This window comes from Wyeomyia smithii, chromosome 2 (genome assembly GCF_029784165.1).
Source record: "Wyeomyia smithii strain HCP4-BCI-WySm-NY-G18 chromosome 2, ASM2978416v1, whole genome shotgun sequence".
NCBI lineage: Eukaryota > Metazoa > Arthropoda > Insecta > Diptera > Culicidae > Wyeomyia > Wyeomyia smithii.
This window is the reverse complement of record NC_073695.1, coordinates 253284010-253309035: the sequence shown is the minus strand read 5'-3', so window position 1 is coordinate 253309035 and position 25026 is coordinate 253284010. Positions and strand designations below refer to the sequence as shown.

Here is a 25026-nt window from a genome sequence, read left to right as displayed (position 1 = left end):
GGGAGGAGACAATAAACAGGGAAAGGATTAGAAATACGTTTATTATTTTATGGTTGAAAGTTGAACGTCTGGTTTGAACTGGTAAGTGGTAAGCCGAGCGGAAATCTACTGTGATGAACAGAGCCAAAACCTCAATATTTGCATGAAATTGATTTATAAAGTACTTTGGTAAACTATTCTACAATAAATAATCCGCTTTGGAAGACTTTCGAGCTGAGTGGGGAAGTAGTTAAAGGAACAAAAGCCAACCGGAGAAGGAAAAGTTTTCCCCCTCGTAGCAGTGGGAGAGCCCTTTGAAGAGGTGCGGTTTTAGTTTTCTGATTTTTGACGAGCTGGGAAAATTCATTCCTTTTGTACGCTCCGGTTGCCGGCTCCAGCAAAAGTCGGGGGTAATATGGGTCAAGATGTTTCCCGGACGAGCAAAGTTTGGCAATCTCTCCCGCAATTAATTTATGCATGAAAATGTTAGTTGAAAAAAGAACTTACCGGAATGGGAGTGTTTCGGGCACTCCAGCAGAGTGGTTTAAAGGCACCTTTTCGTATCACATACTGGAACGCATTGAAGTTTACTCTCCAGTCGTAGGAAAGCAATCGTTCCTCGAGGGTCATACCGGCGATTTCCGGCGGTGAAGCTATCCGAATGGGGTTGGCTCCCGATGCCAGCTCGTTGATGCCGACGGCATGTAGCACCGTCGGCAGACTAGGGATCGAGTGGCAGGATGTGAGCTCCTTTTGGCGGGGGTAGTACAAGCTGAGCACCAGGCAGGTTTCATCGCGAGAGGTGTATCCGCCCAGAGCTATGGTTTTCCGGGAAGTACTATCGTAGGAACATTCCGCAATTAGTCGATCGCCGGGCAGTGCTTTGACTGGGCTGTGAAGTCGACGGAATTCCTGATAGTTGGAGTCAACGTTGAGATCGTGCGCGATCGGGGGCAGTTCCTCGCGGTACCGAACCTGACGCAGCCGGATCTGTTTACCCATGTGGCTGGTTTGCATCATCACTGCGAAGATGTTAATTCCTGGTCGGGGGAACGCTCGCTGAGTGCATTCTTCGATGCAGTGGCCTTCGGATACGACTCGCTCTTGGCCGGGTGGGATGATGTGGCGCCAGTTCGGTTGGATTCCTACCGATAGGACTCCGGCGTCGTGCTTGCGCAGGACGGTCGTGTAGTATAGTCGTAGACCGGAGTTGTCCATCCGGGGGCGCATGTCGATCGAGTTACTCTGGAAGCCCATGTAGTGCGTTTCCATCATGTAGAAACGGGCCTGGTACGAGTCCAGAGGGTAGCCGGCCTCGAGCGGGAAGGTGAAACCCTGGGGTGGGGGAGAGGATAGAATTAGTTTTTAGATGTTTGCACAGATTAGCACTTATGTTGGGTTGTTTTTGTCGATTTGTCGTATTCAAGTCAATGTCAATTCACCAGATACTAGCGTCAGAGATTGATTAAGATCGACCCTTTTGGATTTTTGTTCATCTTAACAAAGTATTGGTAGGTTTTGAAAATGAAACTTTTGGTTTATGAGAAAATAAATAATTGTATTTTTGATGAATTAGAACAGATCTTCCATTTTTGCAAGCATAAAGAATACACGAACGTATTTTCCCTTTTACTAAAATACTTGTATCGTCTCAAAACAAAGATTTCTTACTCTTCTTGTTAACTCAGGAAGATCAAATGTGAAAAAATTATATAATCTTGGGCCCAAGATACTTTCTTGAGGTACACCTAACTGCTCTAACAGGCAATCTATAAAATTTACCATCTTAATGTTTAATCTGCAATTTTACATAATTTTTTTTATGTAAAGAGGAAAACTAAAATTTGACATCTTAGCAACTAAACCTTTATGCCAAACACTCTCGATTGCCTTTCCTATGTCTAGAAGATCAGCTACAGTGGAATAGCCTTCAGATTTATTAGAACGAACCATATGAGATAAATTAAAATACAATTCCTCGTAATTTTGTTGGTCTATTCCCGTTTCATTAAGGCAAATAAATATTAACATTTCTAAGAGTTGTGCTTTTCCGAACCAAGCCACTATAAATTTCATTTCAATTGTTTCAGTACCACCCTAGTAAAAAATAACTCTCACTCTAATGAAAAACTATCCCTAGTATGCCCAATTATTAAAATGATTTATATGTGGTTTGTAGCGAGTTGTGAGTAATCAGTTTTAGAAACCAATCCAAAAATATCCCATATTAAGTCCTCGGTTGCCAGAAAAACAGCTAAATCCCAGAAGGTCGATTCACGGACAATTTTTTTTTTTTTTCAAGATAACATCAGATCTCGACGTTTGATGCAGTTTCGAGTCATTCAGCATCGAAAAAAAAAGTAACAATCGTGGTTACAACATAAATATTTTTCATTAGTTTGATTCCAGATAGTGGCTACGCGCCTACAGATCCTCGGGTGACCGGAATAAGTCATTTCTGCAAGATGGCTTACGACTCGTGAGTGGGAGGAGGTGTACCGACCTTCTTTCAAAAATTTGGTTAAACATTACATTCTCAATAGTTACTAACTATTTTTTACCAGTGCTTCTAAAGCACTTTGCTTTTCCCCTAGTTTTCCCATGGGAAAAATTATATCTCTTCCACATTCTCTAATGATTTTTGACACCTTATTTCCTGCGAGATCGAAAGAACGTCGCACAAGTGAATACCGATCGCTAGGCCCAAGTGTAGAGGTAAATAACGAAGATAGAATACGATAGGGTTTCCCTATTCGCCAAAGTTGGGGCACATTTTTCTGGAAAAAAAATGTTGAAATCATTATATTTCTATCTACCTATATAAATGTGGAGTTTTCAATAGAATGCCTATAACTTTTTATAGAGGTTTTCTGTAATTCTGCAAAGTCCTTCAATGTTGTTTACTATAAACAAACACACAATTGCCCCAAAAAAAGCTTATTTATATCTCTTATATTTTTTTGTTGTTGAGAATTTTTTTTTGGAATAATGCACTAATTCACTAACAGACATCTAAAAAACACAAATGACAAAGTTAATAAACGAAAATATAAATGGTAAGCATGAAAATAGTTGGGACACTATAAATCGCTTAGGAGGAAAGAAATCGAAAGAACAGCAAAGATATAAAATAGCGAGAAAGTTAAAAAAAGAAACAAGGAAATGAAAAACGAAGAAGAAATAGTCAAACATGTCAAATGAAAAAGAAAATGGAGCAACGAAGAAATGGACATCGAAAAAATGGGTTAACAGAATTTATCAACGTTCAGTTACGCGAAAAAGAGTAGAAACTTAAGAGGAATCAATGAAGTAATGAAAAAATGATATGTAAAAGAACATTGGAACAAATTAGAAGCTATAAGATAAAAGATGCTATTAATAAAAAGTGGAAAAGAAAAAATCCTGGATAAAAAAAAATATAGGAAACAGTGTGACTCCATGAAACACAAAACGGCATGAGAGAAAAAAAAAACATGGAGGGGAGAGTCATCAGAGTGGTGAGCAAACTGTAGTAAGAACCTAAGAATCATTGATGGAAATAGGCGATGTAAAAAAAATTCGAACTAGAATCGAATTAGAAAAAAAATTGTTGTTCTGTTTTAAAAAAAAAAATTTTCGATTTTTTTTTTTAACTAACCCATTTTGTTCTTACAAAAAACGCAGTTTTTACAAAAAGGCAATATTATGTGTGGTAATTTTTCATGTAAATTTAGTCAAACAAAAAGTAAAAATTTGAACAGTTTATCATTAACCTTAAACGTCAGCTTGTTTAATTTTTTTATATTTCTTGATATTTTTGAATTTTTTTTAAATGATTTTGATACAGTTCTATTTTTTATTTTTGTTAATTATTTTTAAATCTTATAAAAATTTAAATTTGTTTTACTTTTTTTATTTATTATTAATGTTTTCAATATTTTTATTTTTTGTACATTACTTATTCATTCAAAATATTTTTTTGTTATTCTAATGTATTTGATTTTTTATGTAAATGCAGCCAAACGAAAGAAAAATTTTGATCAGTGTGATTGAGTTTTTACCTTTAACCACCTTAATCTATTCTTATTTTTCATATTTAAATTTTTTTTAAAGTTTATTTTAATGCTTTTTTGTTTTCTTATGTATATTTCAATTTTTATTCAAAATTTTTAAAAGAATTCATTATAATTTTCTCATTTTTTTTTTAAATTATTTTTAATATTTAATTTTTTTTCCAAAATTCTTCTTATATATTTGCTATTATTGTTTTCAATGTTTTTATTTTTTTAAGTAATTTTTTTACGTAAATGCAAAATATAGAAAATAAATTAAAAAATCTAAAAAAGAAGAGCAATAAAATTGGAATAAAAAATGAGAAAGAACAATTAAACATACAAAATCGAATAAGCGTGAAAGCGAGAATGTGATTTGAGGTAACAAAAAATGGTGAAAAAATATTCCAACTATATAGACTATTTAGAGAAAAATAAACATAAACAGAGAAGAAAAACTATAATAAAAAACGGAGAATTTGATCTAAAAAATAAAAATAAGAGGAAAGAGAATAGAAAAACATTCTAAGTATGCAAGAAAAATAAAAAATTGTTGTTCGCGAAAATAGTCTTGTTTTAATTCAAAGAATAAGAAGGTAAATCGATAAGACACTGGAAAAACTTACATACAAAATATTGTAACAATCGCAAAGAAACTATGAAAAAAAAAACTGAAAACCGGATGAAAGGAAGACTGAAAAAATAAAATAGAGAACTGAAAGACGAAAAAATTTAAAAAATATGCGAGCGTAGTAGACAAGTAAAATGCAAAACTAAATAACTTTAAAAAGGTGTCATTCGCATTGATTGTACAAGACTTGAACTTTTTAGTGTAGTAATAATGAAGTGAAAACAACAAATAAAAGATAAGACAAATGACAGATCAAATACTGAGCAAATACTTAGCAAATGAAAAAAAGATAGAAGAGATGATTTGAAAACGATAGAAAAATAAGACTATTGCAGTTCTTCAATGGAGGCGCTTGGTTACTGTAATGCTTTATGGTGACGCAGCTTCAAGATAAAAAGATAAGAATTCATTTATCTCATTGCTGTCAAAGAATGAATTGCGTTACATCCATCATACATTTCATTGAATTTATGCTTGTTGTTGCAGAACCACAAATAGTCTGTGAAAAGGTCTTTTTTTATAAAATTTAATACTTTTAAACTTATTTTTTTCTCTTAAATGAATGCAATTAGAAAATTAGTCAAGGGTTGAATGATTTGAAATTATTATTAAAATTGTATTGCATCATGGGAATTTGATTAGTCCTTCAAGCGACAAAATTGAAAAAAAAAAAAATAAAGACATAAGTTTTAAGTGACAATTGGTTTTACTTTCCTCCATCATGAATTTTAAATTTTTGTTAAATTTAATTCGAAATAACTTGAAGATGACAGATGGAATCCGAAAGTTTATTTTTATATAAATATTTTGAAAAATGTTTAAAATATTTATAAAAAAATTCCAAAAAATTTATAAAAATAAAATAATTTATAAAAAATGCGTCCGCCCGTTTAACATAGTAATATTCAATTTGAAAAATGTATCTACCCGTGAGAAACACATATGCCAAATTTCATTTAAATAAAAAATGATCGATCATAATATTGCGAATTTTCGGATCACTTACCATAAAAATGCTCTTTAATTATTCAAGAGTGGTCTCGATATTCTCGCATCCAGCCACTTATTTCGTTTAAAATTCATATATTTCAGCAACTGATTGGAAATTGTTAAAAAGAAAATATTTATCTGAATTCTCCATTTTTCTATCTTTAAACAAATTCCACTTAACTTAAATAAACAAAAAATGGAATTTAAAAAATCAAACTGCTTGAATTTTTTTTATAAGTTTCAAATTGTTTGACAGTTACTGGTGCCACTGATGCTCAATATAACCAAGATTTTTCGCAGAACAAAAAACGACATTCTCTAGGCAAAGACAAACCGCCAAAATTATTTCATCTTCACTCCCCGATTCGTGGAATCATCGCGGCGAAATTGAATCAAATTAATCCAGTTGAATTTCTCATTCACCGCGCGCGCACACGCACACACACAGCAAAAAAAATAGACGTTTCGCCGACGACGACCCGGGGGACAATAAAACTTGTCGAAACGTAACCACCCATACACAATGCATAATGGGCATAAAGCAGTAAAATTATTATTCCAAAACAGTTCGGTACGGCCGCACAAAACTCATCTTCCTCGCTGAGCGGGGATCGACGCGCATTTTCGAGGAATGAATTCCACCGCTCCGGGCGGGGCTGTTCCCCTCGGCCTTGTAGGCGTTGACGCAAAGCGACAAATGACAGATTGATGCCCGCGTTCACCGCGTGATTCGTGGTGTGCGCAGCAGGGCCAGAGGGGCGACGACTAAAGAAATCAGATGAAATAAAAGCATAATAATAAACAATTCATAACCGTGAAAAAGCACTAGAACTGAAAACAATGATAAAAGTTCCGCCAAACGGCGTGCACATTTGCGCGCTGTTCGGAATGCTGAATAGGCCCGACACAAGCGAACAGAATTAAAACAAAAACAGAAAAAAATGGGGACATTGTTCCCGCGCATACACCCTCATCCAAGCGGATCATGAATCAGGTGACACGTGATTTGTCTCCCACACCGTCGGCCGTTCGTCCGTTCACCGTCTCTGTTGCATAATGAGTCTGGTGCCGTGATAAAGCAGTAGCAGTAAACTTACCTCCGAGCCACGAGACCAGGCGGCCACAATCGAGTTGCAGGTCAGCAGTTCCTTCTCGGACTTGATGCACGAGCGGCCATTCTCGCGGGACATGATCTCCAGCTCCGGCGTCGAGCCCTGGCACTCGTACAGGACGATGTGCTTCATGAATGGCAGATTCGAGCGCGATTCGATCACCGGTTCGTACTATGGGTCCGGAAGCGAGCACACATGGAATGGAATGGAGAGAAGAGGAAATAAATGATCAGTCAGCGGTTGTTTGTTAGCCAGCGCTTTTGGGTGCTGCTGGTGCGCGGTTGAGTGAAAAGATGCAAAAACGGTGTTTTCGATGTTTTCTTTTCTGTTTCCACCGATGACATCGTGGCAAGGGGAGAGAGAGTGAGAGAGGGAAAGAAAACAGAATGAAAAAAAACAGGGCAACACGATACTTTTTTAATTGTTGCGAGATTCGTGAGAATCGACTTAATTAATGGCGATGCAGGGTGGTAAGGTTCACTCCGAAGGTGGTTGAGTGCAGGAAAAGAGGAAGTGAACCCGCTGTTGAAGGCTTGTTCAACTGCGAAGCGTAATAACAACGATTAACGTTTGTGTTTGTTGTTTCCGGGGTTAATTTCGAAATTTGTTGGATAAAATGATCGCGGGTGAAAATGCAGGTTGACTTGCCCAACGAAAGCGAATCAATCGATGCTGTCATCTCTAATACCTCTAATCAAATGATCAAATAAGCCCTATTTCACGGTAATCCTCACCGTAAAGTTGGATCATAAAACTTTACTAGGTCCGCGTTGGAACTCCATTAGCCTATTACGAGCATCTTCCTAAAAATAAACGACGCGCCGCAAACCGTGGGCGGCAAGTAGCTCAATTGTTTGATTTCAAACCCCGCTCGCCGCTCTGCGTTCCAGCAAAGCAAAAACATAAAACAAGCCAAAGACAAAGAACCTCTTGTTATCTCACCTCCCCCAGGCTCATTCCAGTCAGGTTTGATTTGAATAAATAAAATCAGTTTTATTGGCTGTCAGCTCTCCCTTTGTTTCCTTATGATTCCCCCATGATCACCCATCAAATCCTAAAGTACACACACACTCTCTCACTCACCCGTATCATGTGCTGCTTCCGCACGAACTGGTCCAGCTTGAACATCTTGCACCAGCGCAGGTTATCGTCCCCCATCGGTATCTCGACATCCTGGTTTCGCAGCTCCAGAATGCGGGTTCGCGAGTCCAGCTCGATCGGAACCTGGTTGACGCGCTGGGTGAGGAAAATCGGCACCGAATCCTTGAATGCCTCGTTCGGATCCGGCAGTGTCCCGATGGCTTGCGCCCCATTCTTCGGGTCCCGGTTGTGGTACATGTAGATGATGCGGATGGTGTCGTTCTGGAAAGGGAGTGAAAGTAGAAGACAAAAAAAAACAACGTTAAAAAATGAGGAATTGAACACTTTGTCGTCGTCGTCGTCGTCGTCATCAGCAGAAATAACACCAGCGACGGCGGTGGTGGCACTGATGCTTGCATACATTATCCACAATCTACTGTGCGACTAGGTCTGTTCCGGAGTCTGGCACTTATTCCTTTCCAATTATCAGTTTATTCAAATGTAAATTTATTTAAATCTCTTCCACCAGCGGAGTGGCACACTACTAGCGTTTCGGTTGCCGTACTCCAACTCCCGCGCTATAAATGTTATATGATAGACAAGCCATCATCCTTCCGGAGCGTTAGGCTGCTCAATGAAGCAGTTGTGTTCGACATTGCTTTCCGGCTTTTGAAGGCTGCGGCAGAGTGGTTCTTCTTCGGAGCATGAAGCACCGTGCTCGCGAACCGCGAGACACCCTACTGCCACAATGACCTGCATGAGCTCCCGAAACTTTTCTCCTGCCTTACATCATTTCGCCAAAACGGAATTCGTCTTTCGTTCTGCAGTATTCGCTATTTGCTATGCGGAGATTTATACAACCTTCTGTGCCTCCCGGAGCCAGCGGCGAATGGAATCGCTCACGAAGCCCCACGAGCGCGCCCCCTAGAGGCGCTGAACTGGCTCTGGTTGGCTGGCTCGTTATAAGCGTTTTATAATTTAAATTTGCATTCATAACAGCGCAATTTTAAAATTTGCATAAATTCATCACTGCTGCGTGCTCCCGACTGGCCTCAATTGCCGACCGATAGGGTCGAGTCTTCCATGATGCACAGCCAGCACAGAAGTTTTCGTGCTGTCCAATACCATCCGGACAAAGTGCACTGGAAGAGATTTAATAAGAGGGCTGTGTCTTTCCATTTCACCCCGCGCAAGCTTGGACTTGGAGCGCTGGAGGAAAGTAACGTTTTCGAGTGGCAGTCCCTGCAGGGTTCGCAATTTTGAGTAGCGAACCTATCGAAGTCGAATTTCTTACTAATTGAGCGACTGTCGATTGTTCGCCCTCCAGTTTTGATTCCTCTAGTGACTGTGTCACGATGAAAATGTTGCATAGATTTAAAATGACCGTTCTTCAACCCATATTTTTTAATATTTTTTTTCTAGTGTAGGTTCTGAAATTTAAAAATCATCTCTATCTCTTCTTATTATTTAGATAAATAAATTGATAAAGACAAGGTTTTGAAATTTTAACCATTTTTAAATGTTAGTCTATATTTTTATTCAAACAAGAAGTATACAAAGTTGTTCAGTTTGGTAAGGTCTGCACACACACAAAAATTTATTGAAATCCGAAACATCTAATCGAGCTGGCGCGAAATTTTTTAGTCTCATTTTTTTCAATTATCGCTAACATATTTTCTTTTTCTAAGCCGGATTTCAACAGATTTTGCTCGTTTCCGGAATATTTTAGCAACATGTGCATATTTTGCTTTGTGCTTCATATTGAACAATTTGAATTTTACCATCTTCATTTTTGAATCTCCTAACTGCTTGAGACTGCTTTCAGTGGTTACATATAGGTCAGTTCTATTGATTCACTAACTTGATTTTACTGAGCGGATCTGACTGACAGCTTCAAAATTACAATTTTTAAATCTTTTTTAACTAAAAGACGTATGTTTATGACTTGTTTCTTTCGATAATATTTGTTTCGATATTATGCATTTTTTCAAGTAATTATGTCAACTTTGCCTTAACATTTGTTTCATTTTCATTTTTATTTTTTGCTTAATCACTTCTCCGAATTTCATTTTTGAAATAGTTTGTACCGTTTCAGTCATTTTATGTTCATCGTACGCATCATTCTTCAAAAATGTGATTTTTAACCGCGGCGATTCATTCAAATTTTGAATGTAGGTCAACAGTTTGTTTCGTGTTAATTTCTAGTTCAATTTCATTTTATTAATTGCTAGGCTTTTTAGTTTGTTTTAACTCCCATTATTATGCATACATATTTACGGCAAGGCTTGGGTTTTTTATTTTCAAGACAATGTTTCAAAGCAAAGTCTTTATTGAGTTATATAGCATACTTCAATCGTACAACGTCTAACTTTGCATGTTATATTGTTGACTTAGAAAACTGTTTGCGGATTTTTTGTGCAATCATGTCATAGTTATTTTTGTATACTAATCAAATTCTTTTTTACCGTCATGCGTTTTTGCACCCTTAACAATATGGGTTTTGACTAGTTTAAAATGGTTGTTAATATGGAAATTCATTGCTCATTAGATGTAAATTGAATACCGAAAAGCCCTTGTTTGATGTTCTTCATTTGTTTTAGGCAGCTACCGGTTTTGTAAATTTATTTTTTTTGACAGTTGTTAAATATATTACATCAGTTAGGAGGGTTAAGAGGGTTAATACGCTCTCTCGGTATTAACGCTACTATATTTCGTGTCCGACGTTTCACTCTATGGACTTGGCCTTCTTTAGGGCATTTATAATTCGGTTCAAACATTCTATTTAATTATGTGTATGTTCAGTTTTAAGCTGAGTTTTATGGTTGAGAACAATGAGAAACTGTTGGATTTTTTAAGGTGTGTAGCAACTTTCTTATTACATTCAAGTTATGATGTTCACAAAGTACAGTTTTCTAGCAGCAACAACGAAAAAACATTTGTTTTAAAATGTTATTGCAAACGGGTATGTTTTCCTAAAGAAATCCATATTTTGGGCTTTAGAAACTATATATTTTTTTTTCAAAAATATGAGGCTTTGTGCATTAACAAGAGACCCTCCCAGCTGGTCTCGAGGTACGATGCTGGCCTGACAAGCCAGTCGTCGTAGGTTCGAGTCTCGACTCGGGAGAGACTGTTAGTGTCAGTAGGATCGTAACAATGAATTTTTCGATTTTTATTTAAAAAAAAAGATACATAACCCCTTAAGCAGCTTTAGTTTTACATGTATTTATTGTTTGCATCGCTCTTAAATCAATTCAATCAGTTTTGAGAGAAATGGGGCTTTTCAATCTCACCAGCGCACATTGTTTCCAAAGCTGCAAAAACGTGGTCGAAATTATTTTGACCCTAAAAATAGGTTGTAGATGCATAGTGCCTTCAGGAAAGTTGATCTAATAATTATTTTCCATTTTATAGAAGTTACAATTCCATGATCATTCCACTCAACAGTGAGAAACGAGTTCTACTTCTCTCATTTTTGCATATAAAAATTCACTTTGTTCAGTAAAGTTGTTGCACATTTTATCAGAAACAACTTTGTGGAAGACATCATACTTCTATCTTTCTTTTTAAATGAACTTTTGTGAAGTTTTCCACAGATTGCTACTAAAAATCAATTTTTTCAATATAACATTTAGTACTGGTTTTCCACAATTTCTCAATGTTCTACATTATTGTTTCCTATCACAAAACGAATAATTACTTCTAAGAAAATTTATTTTTATTTCTCACATTTAATTTGTTATTGACGATTTTTTTTTAAACGCACTAATTTACTAGCAGATATCTTCAAAATCTGCAAATATCTGTAGACTAAACCATTTCTATATTTAAGTATGAGTAAACATCATTTCATCCAGATATATGCATTTGTCTCTCGCTGTCTCCTGTGAAGATATTTGTAAATGAATAAGCGCATTATTTTAATAAAAATCTTTGATAACTAAATTAACTTAAGAGATAAAAATAAACTTTTCTCGGTGAACTTGTGTGTTTTAATATATTTAACAACATTGTAGAACATTGAAAAATTTTAGAGAATTACTATAAAAAGTTATATTGAAAAAATGATTTTGAGGGGCATTCTAGAGAAAACTTCACAATAGTTCATTTAAATGACCAGATACAAGTATAGTGTCTTCGACAAAGTTGTTTCTTACAAAATGTGCTAAAACTTTACTCAGCAAAATGGATTTTTATATGCAAAAATGAGGAAAATAAAACTCATTTCTCACTTTTAGGTAGATTAATCACAAAATTCTAATTAGTATGAAATGGAATATAATTAATAGAACAACTTTACTGAAGACACCGCGACTCCAAAATCATTATTTTTTGAGTTAGTGTAAATTTGCGCATTACTAGGTGAAATCGTCAACAACCAAAAGTATAATTAAAAATAAAAAAAACTTTCTTCGAAGATGTTGTTTGCTTCGTTGTAGCAAACAATTTTGTAAAACATTCAAACATTGTAGAAAATCACTATAAAAAGTTAAATAGCAAAAAAAAAAAAGGTTTTTAGTTGTAATCTATAGAAAACTCCATAAACGTTTGTTCAAATAGATAGATAGAAGTATGATGCCTTCCACAAAGTTGTTTCTTATAAAATTTGCTACAACTTTGCTGAACAAAATGGATTTTTATACTCCAAAATGAGAAAATTAATATTCAATCTCATAACATAAAGCGGTGTACTGTTTCAATCAGTTCAACTGGTTTGGTTTCTTAAGCATTATTTATTTCAAGCCATTGCTATAGGTTGCTCTAAGTTCTGGCTGCTGTTTGGTTGCCACATGATCTTCTATTTAATTTAAATGTATCAATCAGATTTCTAGACCATTTTTGTTACATACTATTTTTTGATATTTAATTTCCAATTTTGTCGGCTGAAGCAATTCTTTGTTGGTTTTATCCACAACTGTATTATTTTATAAACTTAAAACGCTTTTTAGTTGATTTTCATCTGACACTTAACGCATGTTACGAATTTTAAACATTTTCTAAGACAAATATAGAAGTTTACGCATTTTTCATAAGCGAATTTCGAGATCACCTGCGTAATTATTGTACGCGTATTAATCAGAAATGGTAAATTTTATGATAAGATATTTCAATTGCTTGTTAGAAGAGTCGGTTGAATTTTCAAAACCAAATACGTACACGGAGTAGACACAATGATTGAGACAAGTAAAATTCACGAAAAATGAATCGAATTTTAAGAAATCGGTTTATTTTACTGGAAAATTATCCTAGTTTCCTGATATAACTTGTGAACTTGACGTGACCTACGATAATGACTATGGGAATTTTTTTAGTAAAATAAACCGGTTTCGTCACATTTGGTTCATTTCTCGTGAAGTTCTGTCTACCTCTGTACAATCACAGATTTGATTTTACCGGAGCTTTTTAGAGTTGTTACTAAGACTTCGACTGTTGTGTTGTTGGTTCATTCCCGGCTGAGAAAGCTCAAAAAAGTAAAATGACTTTGTTCTATACTGTCCGACGTTTCGTCACTGATCAGTTACTTCTTGAGGGACTATAGAATTTTTTTTGTAAGATTCGGACCACTGCGACCATTATTTTGATCTTTAGTGGTAGGAGGAATGCGGGAATTTGGTAAGGATTACACATTTTTCGTGAAAATGAGAAAAATCAAATGAATAAAAATGTCTAACATAAAACCTTAAGCAGCTTCACTTTTGTATAATTATTTTTAAGAACACTTTTTTACTATTTTACATCAGCTTATAGGGAAAAATGGATTTTGAATCTTGCAGATTGATCAAAACTTTTTTAAATGGATCAAAACGCTACTATCCTTAAGGGGTAATATCCACCAAATGCTCAAAAAACAAGGTTTTTTTTCATGAATTTTTCTAAAGGACATTTGAGATGAAAGGTATTTAAATTATTTATCGTTGGATTAAGCAACTCTTGGAGGATAGAAAAAAAAAAATTGCTACTATTTTTACAAAATGGCGGCTCATATTTAGGTACTTATGAGTATAACCCACAGTTAAAAAGCATAAAAAAACTCAAACAAATAACGTACACAACGAGAACGGCTGATCGGCTAAACAAATGAAAATTGTGAATAAACACGTGCTGTAGAGACACTGTAACGTTCGAAACTTGATGCAGCGACCTCTATACTTCAAATTTAAAACACAATATTGATCATAGGTAACTTCTACTAGTTTACAAAGCCTCAAAATTAAAAACAAAAACGAGTATCGTTTAAACGAATTTTGAGTTCAGATCAGTACTTGGGCGATGTAAATTTTGATTCTAGGATAGTTTTAGCATGATTTAAGCCAATAAAAAAAGACAAGAAATAGAATTTTTTGGTAGATATTACCCCTTAAGTCAGACGTTTCGGCCCTTGGATTTGATCTTCCTCAGGGAATCCACAGAATAATAATTTAGTTATGTCTTACTTTGATCAATACTACACCCTGTCTTTAATCACATGACATGCAGCTGTGTGTTGTTTGGGTCGTTTCAAGTGGTTTGAATTTTTCCTAAGCTTTATTTAATTTGAGCCATTGCTTTAGGCTGCTCTAGATATCAACCGCTTTTTGGTTGCTACATGTTCTTCTATTCTTTTCTGTTTTAATGTAGTGTTTTTGTTTTTCAGCATTTCTACACCTTTTTTGCTACTTCAAGCCAAATTTATGCGAAGGTACTTATTTTTTATGTGTAATTACTTATTTTATGGGTTGAAACACTTCATTAAATTTTTTCTGGTTAAATCCACTTCACGTTTAATGTTGTCTTATTTAAGTAATATAATAGGCTATTTATGCGGCTTTTACCAGTCTTATCACGAAATTAACTAATTTTTCAACGCGAATATAATAATATTTTAACGCGTTTCTACACGAGTTCAAAGGTTACCCGCGTATTTGATGTACGCGAATTTTTCAAAAAAGGGTAATTTTATGAAATTGTTCATTCCGAATGTTGATTTAATTTTCAAAACCAAAGTCACGAAAATTCACTGATTTGATTTTGCCTGAGCTTTTCACAAGTGTTACTTAAAGTCCGACTGTTGATTTGTGATATGCGTCGGGTGTATTCCCGGTACTGTAGTCTCACAAAAGTAAAACAACTTTGTTTTATGCTGTCCGACGTTTCGTCACTGATAAGTGACATCTTGAGGGGAAACTGCGGAGATTTATTTGAGATAAGTAGCTTTTTTCATATTCAAGTAGTTAAAATAGAAATAGCCTGGCTTATTCTCTGTGGCTATTGTTTCTTTTAATCGTTTGGGTAGTTTTTGGTTTCAACTTGGTTGTTTTAACGTATCAGAGCTTCAGTTCAGAATATTCTCCACCCGTTTTCGGCTTTTTGCTGGTTACACAGAACTTATATTTTTCTTTGTTTTCATTCTACCGGTCAAACTATTCTTGAAAAGTTTTATTTCAAATTTTATTCCACTATTTCAACATCAAGCTTTAGCCATTCTATGAGTTTTCATCGTTTATATGATGTTTTGTATGATGGATTTGGAAATAATTTGCTATGAAAATATAATTATTCATAGTTTTTTCTGTTGTTTAATGAAATTTTGAGGACATCTCTTAACATTTTATTCATCTCCTAGTTTGTTATGAAAGTATTTTGAATTCAGAAGGTCGGGATTGGCCCACTTCATAATAGCAGTTTACCATTCAGTTATATTTCACCATTTTTCACAATTTTTGTGAGCTGGGATGACTTGAAATTAATTTTATTCCAGTCATTGTTTAAGGTTAGTCAAGCTTTCGTCCGTATGTTTAATGATTACTTAATTCATGTATCAGTATCAGTTTTACGATACATTTGAAGAAGTTCTGATTGCTCGGTTCAGTAGTTTTCCCGTAATCAGGATCACGGCAAAGTGATTTTTCGAAAAACACTATTCCGAGATAATCGCGTTGAAAGTTTCAAGCTAAGCTTATGCGGCCGCAGCGAGGCGTGTTGCAAATCGCTCTAACTTTCTCCCTATTGCTCAGATCTTTACGAAAATTTGTAAAATTGTTCTCAAGATCTTGTAGTTCAAGATAATGTAATAAAAAAAAATTTCGATTTTTTGAGAGCTTAAAAGGTATATAACCCCTTAAGGTTCATTTTTCACTCAAATAACAACCCAAGTAGGATTATTTTTCGATTCGTTTCGATTATAATTGTTCTTATTTTAATCTGTATTTATTTTTATTTTTCAGTTGATTGCAACTAACATACTTCTTGCAATAACTATTGGAACAAGTCAGTAGATTTATTTTTCCCGTTTACACTCGATAGTTATGAGCTTTTCGTGTTTCAAAGTTTGTAATAAAATTGATAGATAGCTTCCCGTAAGTTTCCTAATTTGATTTTATTCTAGTAACTGCAGCTCAGAAGCACTTCACCAAGTTTCCTTATTCTGGAGAACATTTTATCATTCCACTAACCCACCGAACAAAATTGTTAATTAAGAAAGCCCCCGTTGGCACGTCTAACGTTCATATTTCACTGTGAAATATGCTCTTCTAACTGACCCAAATCTAATTGTAACAAACGAAACACCGTTCGCTGTCAGGATTTCCACCGGAAAAAGCTGTCACTCAGACCTGTAGGCTACTTTGGCCTGCATCACACAGGCGCACACACACCGCCGCCGCTGCCGCCACAGTAGTAAACACTTTTGGTCGCGCCCCGGAGCGCATAGCCGCCACCATAAAATCTAAACTTCAACCCAAAAGACCGGTTTTCCAACGAAACAAACAACTTACCGTGATGGGAACATCCTGGTTGGTATCGCAGGTATCCAATTTACGCCGAAACCGGAGCACCGTATGGGTGGCGTTCTCGTAGCCTAGCAGCAAGATGTAATCCTGCGAGGGATCCACATGCGGTTCGCCATTGCTGTTCATCTTGAAGTGACGGTCCTGTGGAAGAGAGCGAGAGAAGGGGAAACATTACAATCGTACCAAAAGCAGACAACGACTGGACAATTTAGAATAAATTATGGAGCTTTTGCTCGAGCTCGACACAGGTAGCATCCTCCATTAGGAAGGTGTAAAGGCGGAGCGCTTTGCTAATTAATTCACATAAACATACACATACACACAGAGAGAAGCGCGCGCGTACAGGTCGCGTTTTGACCGGTGGGCGTCGGCAGTCAGTAACCGAGAGATCAGCAGTTCAAGATACGGTGGGACACGGACTGCTTATTTAGCTTTAGCCCTGTAGCTTCCGAACTAGTCCACCATCGGAGTGGGAGGGTTCGCGTTTACATTTTTTGTTGAAGCAAGCTTTTAATTATAATTCTACGTGGTAGACATGCACCACAACTCCGAGCGGTTCTAGCCCCGAAATTGGATACTCTCCGATTGAACAGTTTGATGGTTTCCAGCGAACATAAATCGATCAGTTTATCGATCGTGTCTTAATTAGACAGTCGATTTTATGACGACCGATGCAATTCCGATTGGACTGAAGATACTTTGTTGCTGCCGTGAATGCCGGGAGTGCTCACTAACCGGCCGAAAATTATGTACATAAATAAAAGTTCTCCCACAGGTGGGCAGTATATTAGGATGTTTATTTCGTGGTGCGGGTGACGGCGTATGTTGCATGATAATAATTAACCCGCTGAGTAGCTCGATTTAAGGCGAGGTCGATAAATTTTTTGCTGAGCAAGGTCGTAAAGTAAGATGATTGACTCACGGGGAGACCTTTCTCTCGGATGATTTGCTACACGGCCGGGACGGTGTGAAACTAAATTTTTGCGCCGGCTTCAGGTACAGGACATTCTCCGCGGGCAGTAAACCGACCAGTCAGGAAAACTTATTACGAAACGGAAGTCGATTTCAATCAAGTCGATTGTTTTATTTTTATCTCCTACTTGGGTTCTTCCCCATCACGCTAACAAGCAGCGAAGCGAGTTCTGTTTTTTACGAGTTTCTGCCTCTATGCAACCCCGAAATATGAGCCACGCGTCCGGAAGATTCAATGATTGAAACTAATCCCCTTGCCGGGGTCTGGCGGCGGCGACCAATTCCCCCGGCTTACGGTAGGAAGGTGGAGAGCCATAAAATAGATTGATTTTCCTCAGACTACCGATTGACTGGCGATTCTTCTTCGGTGACCACCGAAAACTCGTCGACTGTCTAGCGTAAGAGCGCACTCAATTTTCAGTAGCAACAAACGGTACAGATTGTTTGCGCTTCCAGCTAATCTCACTCCACAGTCATCTTTTGTGTCGGACAGTTGCCGCGTGGGAAGGAGCCGGATTTAGGTTAGGCAAACAGTTCGAATCTCAGCCGCTCCCTGCGATTGCACCGTACCGTCTGTGTGTGACTGTGTGTGTGTATGTGTACACATAGAAGATGATGGACGATGTCCATTATGTGACCAGTGCCATGGCAAAAGCGTTGGCAAACAGGACACACGGCTATCGGCAGCCGGAATCAATGTGAGGACAGCGACACAATGGGAAGCGATAGTCATAAATTGAACTTTTTGCCCTCGGAGGCATTTCGTGCTGCGGCGCCCTCAATGATGTTTACAGCTAATCATCAAACATTAAATTAAGTTGAAAATGCTCGAGTGAAGTACTTTCACACTACGCTCCACATCCGGATCGGATTTGGATGGACCCGCCCGGGAGTGCTGACACGGTGGGGAGGAAAGGTAAAGACAGACCGTAATTAGGTTCATGTGTTGTTAAAATTGCCTCTCACCTGGATGCCTTAAGCCCAGAGCGGCCGTGAGGAGATGAAAAATTGCTATTACAGTTTGGCTTAAGTCGAGGGGTCCTGCAACTGTTCACTATTTCATGCTCTGCATTGCAACCGGACGCCGTAATAAACGCCTGCTGCCTGTCTACTAACTGTCAATCCGCTAATCTTCTACCAATAAAAGCGCAATTACGAACCAAGAAAGCGCGACCCGATGGCCATCGTGCAGCCCGCGACTCGCGCCAAAAGTGAGTGTGTAAAATTAATCACCCAACCCGCAAACCCGACTCTTGAGCAACGAGACCGCCGTAGATTAGTCCCATGTGCCGCTCATTTCACCTTGTCGGCTCGGGGCCGTGTATGAGCAACAAAAGCATCATGAGGATAATGATAATGACCGTGCTCTTGTGCGGCTGTGGCGGCCAAACTTTTCCGATTAATCTTACCAGCTGTACGCTCATGTTGTTGCCCGGTTTTGCCTCGCGAAGATGCCATGCCGCCAGCAGCAACGGCCGATCCCGAAAAATGTGTATCACGACGACCCTCTCTCGCGTTTTGGGACAAACCAAAACTGACAGTTGCTTCTTATTATCCCCCGAGTACTTTACACCGAAACTTCCGGCTTTTCCCATCATCGGGCTGCGAATGAAAGTCATCGGGTGGCGAGGTTGGGAAGGAAAAATTACGCGTTATCTTCGTTCGTCATCAGACCGGCTCGCTGGATAATCGAGGTGACATTCTTTGCTGATGACACCGAAGGACGACATCAACAAGAGCTGATCTGCGCCGCACCGAAATGGAAGAAACCGAGACTCGAAAGCTATTTAAAGAATTTCCGAGCTTAATTACATTTTAATCCTTTTTTCCCCCGATGTCAGCGCTGCACAGCAATGCGGGCTGAACTTTTCGGCTGTCCGACCGACTGTCTCTCTGATTCCTCGTCGATGATTCCGATGCTGCGGTGAAGGAAACGAAAAGACGGTCGTCGTCGGCTTGCGTACTTGTTGGCTGGTGGTTGGTCACAAAAGAGAAAGGGACATATTTTATCCGGGCAAACGAGAACGTGGTTTGGGCGTTATATTATCGGAGGTTTCAGGATTGCCTTAATTCAATTGGTTACATTTGGAGCTACTTTCGGTAGGGGCTTGAATGTTAACAAGTTGTGGTGGGAAATGATGGCAAAAGTTTACAACTGCGTGCCGTTGCATTCCCGTTGCCCGTGGCCGGACGAAATTCAATCCGGTGGCCTTTTGGGCTAATGGAACCGAAAGCTGCTTATTGTGGATACATTCCGTAAGGTAGCAATTTTGACAACCAAACAAAACCCGGCCTGGATGCTTCCTCACGCACGGCTTACGTCCCGTTACTTGTGAGTTCTTGGCACATGGAGCTAAACTAGGTTTGAGGGGAAAACTTATCAAAACTTGTCTTTTGGCGTAAAGCTGTGTGGGAAAGCTTTTAAAAGTAGATTGACAGAATCTAAAATCTTCCTAAAACTGATGGAAAAATGTGGTACATACAAACTTGAACAGCCCAAAAGTTGATTTTTTTAGAACTAAGAATATTCCAAATAAAAAACATATTTAGAAGCAATATAAAAATAAAAAACATATTTTTAGCAAGATGAAAAATGATTGAAATTGAGAGAAAGAACTGATTACAAAAGTTTTACAAATGAGTTTTTGTTTCAGGTCTGTATCATTTTTACCTTGGTTTGAACTCAATAGGGGTCTTAACGTAGCGCTCGTATTCTATTTCCTTACAAAAAAATCAGTTCGTATTCTAAATATTGAATAAATCGCAAAGATTGGTATAAGTCCACGACAGGAGCGACCCACAGACGCCTTGAATGCAATACTACATCTTCTTATACTATACCAATTTGTGCAATGAGAACAACAGTTTTTATATTACAAAGAACAAAATCACTAGCTACTATCTATTAGTAACAGTCATCGATGAGTGGAACGAAAAAAATTCAACTTTGACCGCAAATTCAACGTGGGATTTGCGAAAGCCACTTTAGGAGAACTTTATATTTATTATAGTATTTTACGAAAATATTTAAAATTTTTCTGTGAATTCAAGGGATTTTACAAGTACGTAAATCTAGTTAATTTTCTAGTGCCCACTTTTTAACCAAATTTAATGGTGATAAATTTCGCCCGATTCCGACTTACAGCAGAGGGAAGCGAACGAATCTAGCGAAGCGAACGAAGCGTCGGGAAAGACCAATGACGTTTACAAAGGAAAAAAAACGCTGTTGGTTTTGGTGAGAATAGATTCGTACAAGACAAAAACAAACGTCGCCGTGTAGGGTGGGCTAGCGAATTGTCTGTTTATCGGATAGGGTGTTCTATACATCTGAGAAGGGATGTGTTCTTGATAGATTAAATTTTGCGGAATATAGTTTAAGGAATTAAGTTAGATGTTCGCACGTATTGTTTTGAGACGTTTGAAAAAGAAAAAATGACATTCTTTCAATGTATGTTTTAATATTTATGTTTCTTGGAGTATTTGAATTGCATTTCGTGATTGATTTTAGGTGCATAACTAAATTTTCGCATTTTTTTAATAAAAATGCAATTTTATTAAAAAAAAACCTAAATCAATCCACCTAGCGGTCAGAATCAGCCTTTCTCATTCAAATTTATTATTTGTAAAAATAGATTTACATGAATGCTTAAATCCAATATATGTTTATCCACTCCTTGAGTTCTAAAATATTGATGTTGTAATTAAAGTATAAAATATGAAAATTGACGTAATGTTAGTACTTAAGAAATAGCAAAATAAAAGCAATGACTATTAATTTCGAACAATTTAATCACGAGCGATGCCGGAAACGTTCAGATAGTACGATACCACATTTAAATCATGTTGAGGCCATATATATTGATCGAAGCAGGTAAAGTGTTGAATAGTCTTTGAATTTCTTTTCTTTCTAAAACTTTTAAACAGCATATCAAATTGTTATGATGTTATGTTTGTTATTTGTAAGTTTGAGAGATGACTCATTTGTATGACACTAGTTATGTTCAAATAAGTCGTGTAATACTTGAGATAATAGACTTTCGTTGTTTTACAAATTAAAACATAACGCTTGCTTAAGTTTGATTACAATCAAATGAAAAGGTAACGTATGGGGCAGCCAAACTTTGAAACCACGTGTTCAATCCTAATTCATCAGTTAACCCTTAACTAGCCCGTTCATCTGATATCAATATTGTTCGAATCGGTTGTGTAGTTTCTAAGATAATGAAGTTTCGTGATTTTCACATTTCGATACATTACAGATGAAGTTACAGTCCGATTACTGCAAAATTCAATATGGTGTTATGAGGTAGGTAGACCTTTTATTTGATACTAATTCTGTGGAAATCGGGTCAACCATCTCTGAGAAATATGTGTGAGTCCAAGTAAGTTGTCTTGTAATATGTTTCTTTTCATAGCTGGATTTCACATTTTTAAACATAACAGGCAAAGTAATAATCCGTTTGTAAAAAAAATCATAAGGGTCTTATGGGGCAACAAGGCCTTTCATATGACACTAATTTTATAAAAATCGGGCCAGCCATCTCTAAGAAACATGAGTGAGATTAAATAGTCTCCAGAACACGTTTCTTTCCATAACTTCTGAACCACATGTTCAATCTTCATAAAATTCAAAAGTTGGGGGTTTTTAAGGTAGCCCGTTCATTTGAAACTAATTTGAATCAAATCAGATGTGTGGTTTCTGAGATATTGATGTTTCGTGATTTTTACACTTTGATACATAACCTCTAAACTAAAAATCAGATTACAATAAAATTCAATAGGGTCTTATAAGGCAACTACACCTTTCATTTGCAATTAATTTCATTAAAATCTGTTCGGTCAGACCATCTCTGAGAATAGTGAGTACGAAAAAAGGTGCACATACACACGTACACACCCACACACAAACATATACACCTATACATGCTAATATGCAGAAAATGCTCGATTCGTCTAACTGAGTCGAGTAGTATAAGGCATTCGGCCATTTGGATCACTTTTCTACCTTTTAATTGGCCAGTGATCGTTAGGAGGAAGTCAATTTGTATACTTTCATTATGTGATTTCACATTTTCATGAACAACGGACAAAGTTATAATCCGATTGCAATAAAATTCAATAGCAACCTATGGGGCAACTAGACCTTCCATTTGACACTAATTTTGTGAAAATCGGCTCAGCCATCTCTGAGAAAAATGAGTGAGTTTAAACAACCTCAGGATAACTTTTCTTTACATAACTTTTGAACCATATGTTTAATCATTACGAAATTCAAAAGTTAAGGGTTCTGGAGACAGCCCGATCATTTGAAACCAATTCTATTAAAATCGGTTGTGTGGTTTCTGAGATACTGATGTTTCGTGATTTTTACATTTTGATACATAACCTCTAAACTAAAAATCCGATTACAATGAAATTCAATAGCAACCTATGGCGCAACTAGACCTTTCATTTGCAATTAATTTTTTGAAAATCGGTCCAGCCATCTCTGAGAAAAGTGAGTGAGAAAAAAAAGTTGCACATACATACACACACACACATACACACATACATACATACATACAGAAAATGCTCAGTTCGTCGAAAGGGGTCGAGTGGTATATGACATTCGGCCATTGGGACCACTTTTATACCTTTGGTTTTTCCAGTGATTGCTATACCTTTCTAGGAGAAAGGCAAAAATAGGTACATCATTATTCATCATATACATCATTCAAAATTGCTTTGTCTCATCTTTCAGACAGAGCTTGAATACCGTTACGATAAAGTTGCTCGTTGTGGCTTTTCACACTGTGATTTTGACAGTATGAGGACGAGCGTTGTCATGTATAAAATCACTTTTTCGTGTAATGAATGTGGTTGTAATGTGGTTGTTACCGTTCCCCAGTGAGCTAGTCCCACCACCTTAATCTTCGCAGTATGTATAGTCGGCCGCAACATCGATGTAGAAGCATGACTGGGCAGTCCCCATGTCTTTCTTTTCTTCGAATCCATTTAATCCATTTTGCATCACCAATCATGATGCGATGAAGAAAACTCTTCCTTTCTGCCGCTAGAGCAGTTATTCACAGGCGAAAAAACCACGCTCAACGTTTCTCGGCCTAAAATGATAAAAAACCCATGTTCTTTGTTTTAAAAGCATTCCTGAAGCACGCAACCGCTTGGAAATGGAGTGGCAGGTAACTTTTAATATAGAAGCAAGTTGTTGCTGCGCTTGGAATGGACCCTCATAAGGGTGATGGCGAAAAGGGTAATGTAAAATTTCAAAAACCGACAGAGCACATTCTGTTCACTGACCCAAAAAAATACCCGGTGCAAAATTTTAGCTCAATTGGGCATAGTTTAGCCTCAAGATCGATTTTTGGCCAAAATTTATATTTTATGCATTTTCAAGTCATTTGGCATAAAAAAAAATCGATTTTCCCAATTTCATGTACTCTTCTCTTGGTAAAAAAAAACCCCAACTTTGAGCGCTTTGAGGCACCTCTGAACCAGGTCCGATGGAGCTGAAATTTTGCACCGAGTATATCTTTGGGTCAATAAACAAAATGTACCCGGTCGGTTCTTTGAATTCGATGATGAGAAATTTTCCATACAGTCATTGTACCCTAACCCTCATCGGGCAATTCCACCAATTCAGTGTCTTCGAAGGTCGTTTGAACATCCTCGAAGCGATTTTTTTTAATAAAGGGGATTGGTTAGTAGCTTTAGTATTTATGAGAATTTTTTTTTTTTTTTTTATTCTCGCTTATTTTCCGTCGGTCTATTTCCGCCACTGTTGTGGCCAATTACCGACGCCCAGGGAGGCGACTCCACACCCAGGTCCCTAACTCACGACCCGTTTATTAACGGACCGGCGCCAACGGCTTTACTTCCTCATGCGATGGAAGGCGTGATCCCAGAGATTTTTCGCCTCAGAAAATCTCCCGGTGTCGGCTAGGATTGAATCTAGACCAGTTGGGTTGGTTGTGAGTGGATCACGCCACCTCACAACCATCGACACCTATATCGGCGGTGGGATTCGAACCCAGGCGTCGGGCGTGGTTGGCGGAGACGTTACCAACCACACTAGGCCCCCGCTCATTTATGATAAATATTAGTAAATAATGAGTATGTGTGTCCAATCACAAATGGTGACTTCTCAACACTGTTAGAAATTTGTAATTTTAATTATTAGGATTTGTTTGCTATCGCAATTTAAACTTATCAATCGTAGGGATTTAAACCTACTAGTCATCCTCGAAGCGATGAAACCTGTTACGGCACGTTGCTCCATTCAGAGCAACATTTCCGTAATTTTCAACTCTCGATGCACTTCAGCCGCCCTTTTCTTCATTCGCATGAAATGAGGAAAGTAAAACCTGCCAAAATCAGACAAAATTAGACATTTTCACGCAACTAAAATTATATGAGAAGAAAATCACTACCGTGTCTAAGCGTAATAAAACTACAGGTCGGATTCG

At 37.3% G+C, this 25026-nt stretch overlaps 1 protein-coding gene across 1 annotated transcript in view; it reads right to left on the bottom strand.

The window, feature by feature from the left end:
- The window catches only part of LOC129722468 (MOXD1 homolog 2-like), a 73551-nt gene that overhangs the window by 825 nt on the left and 47700 nt on the right, over positions 1-25026 (bottom strand). Inside the window, exons 3-6 of the mRNA XM_055675917.1 lie at positions 16577-16732; positions 7827-8105; positions 6729-6914; positions 487-1314 (exon numbers count right to left, since the gene is read on the bottom strand). Of these exons, the coding sequence (XP_055531892.1) occupies positions 487-1314; positions 6729-6914; positions 7827-8105; positions 16577-16732 (1449 nt within the window). The remainder of the gene's footprint in view (positions 1-486; positions 1315-6728; positions 6915-7826; positions 8106-16576; positions 16733-25026) is intronic.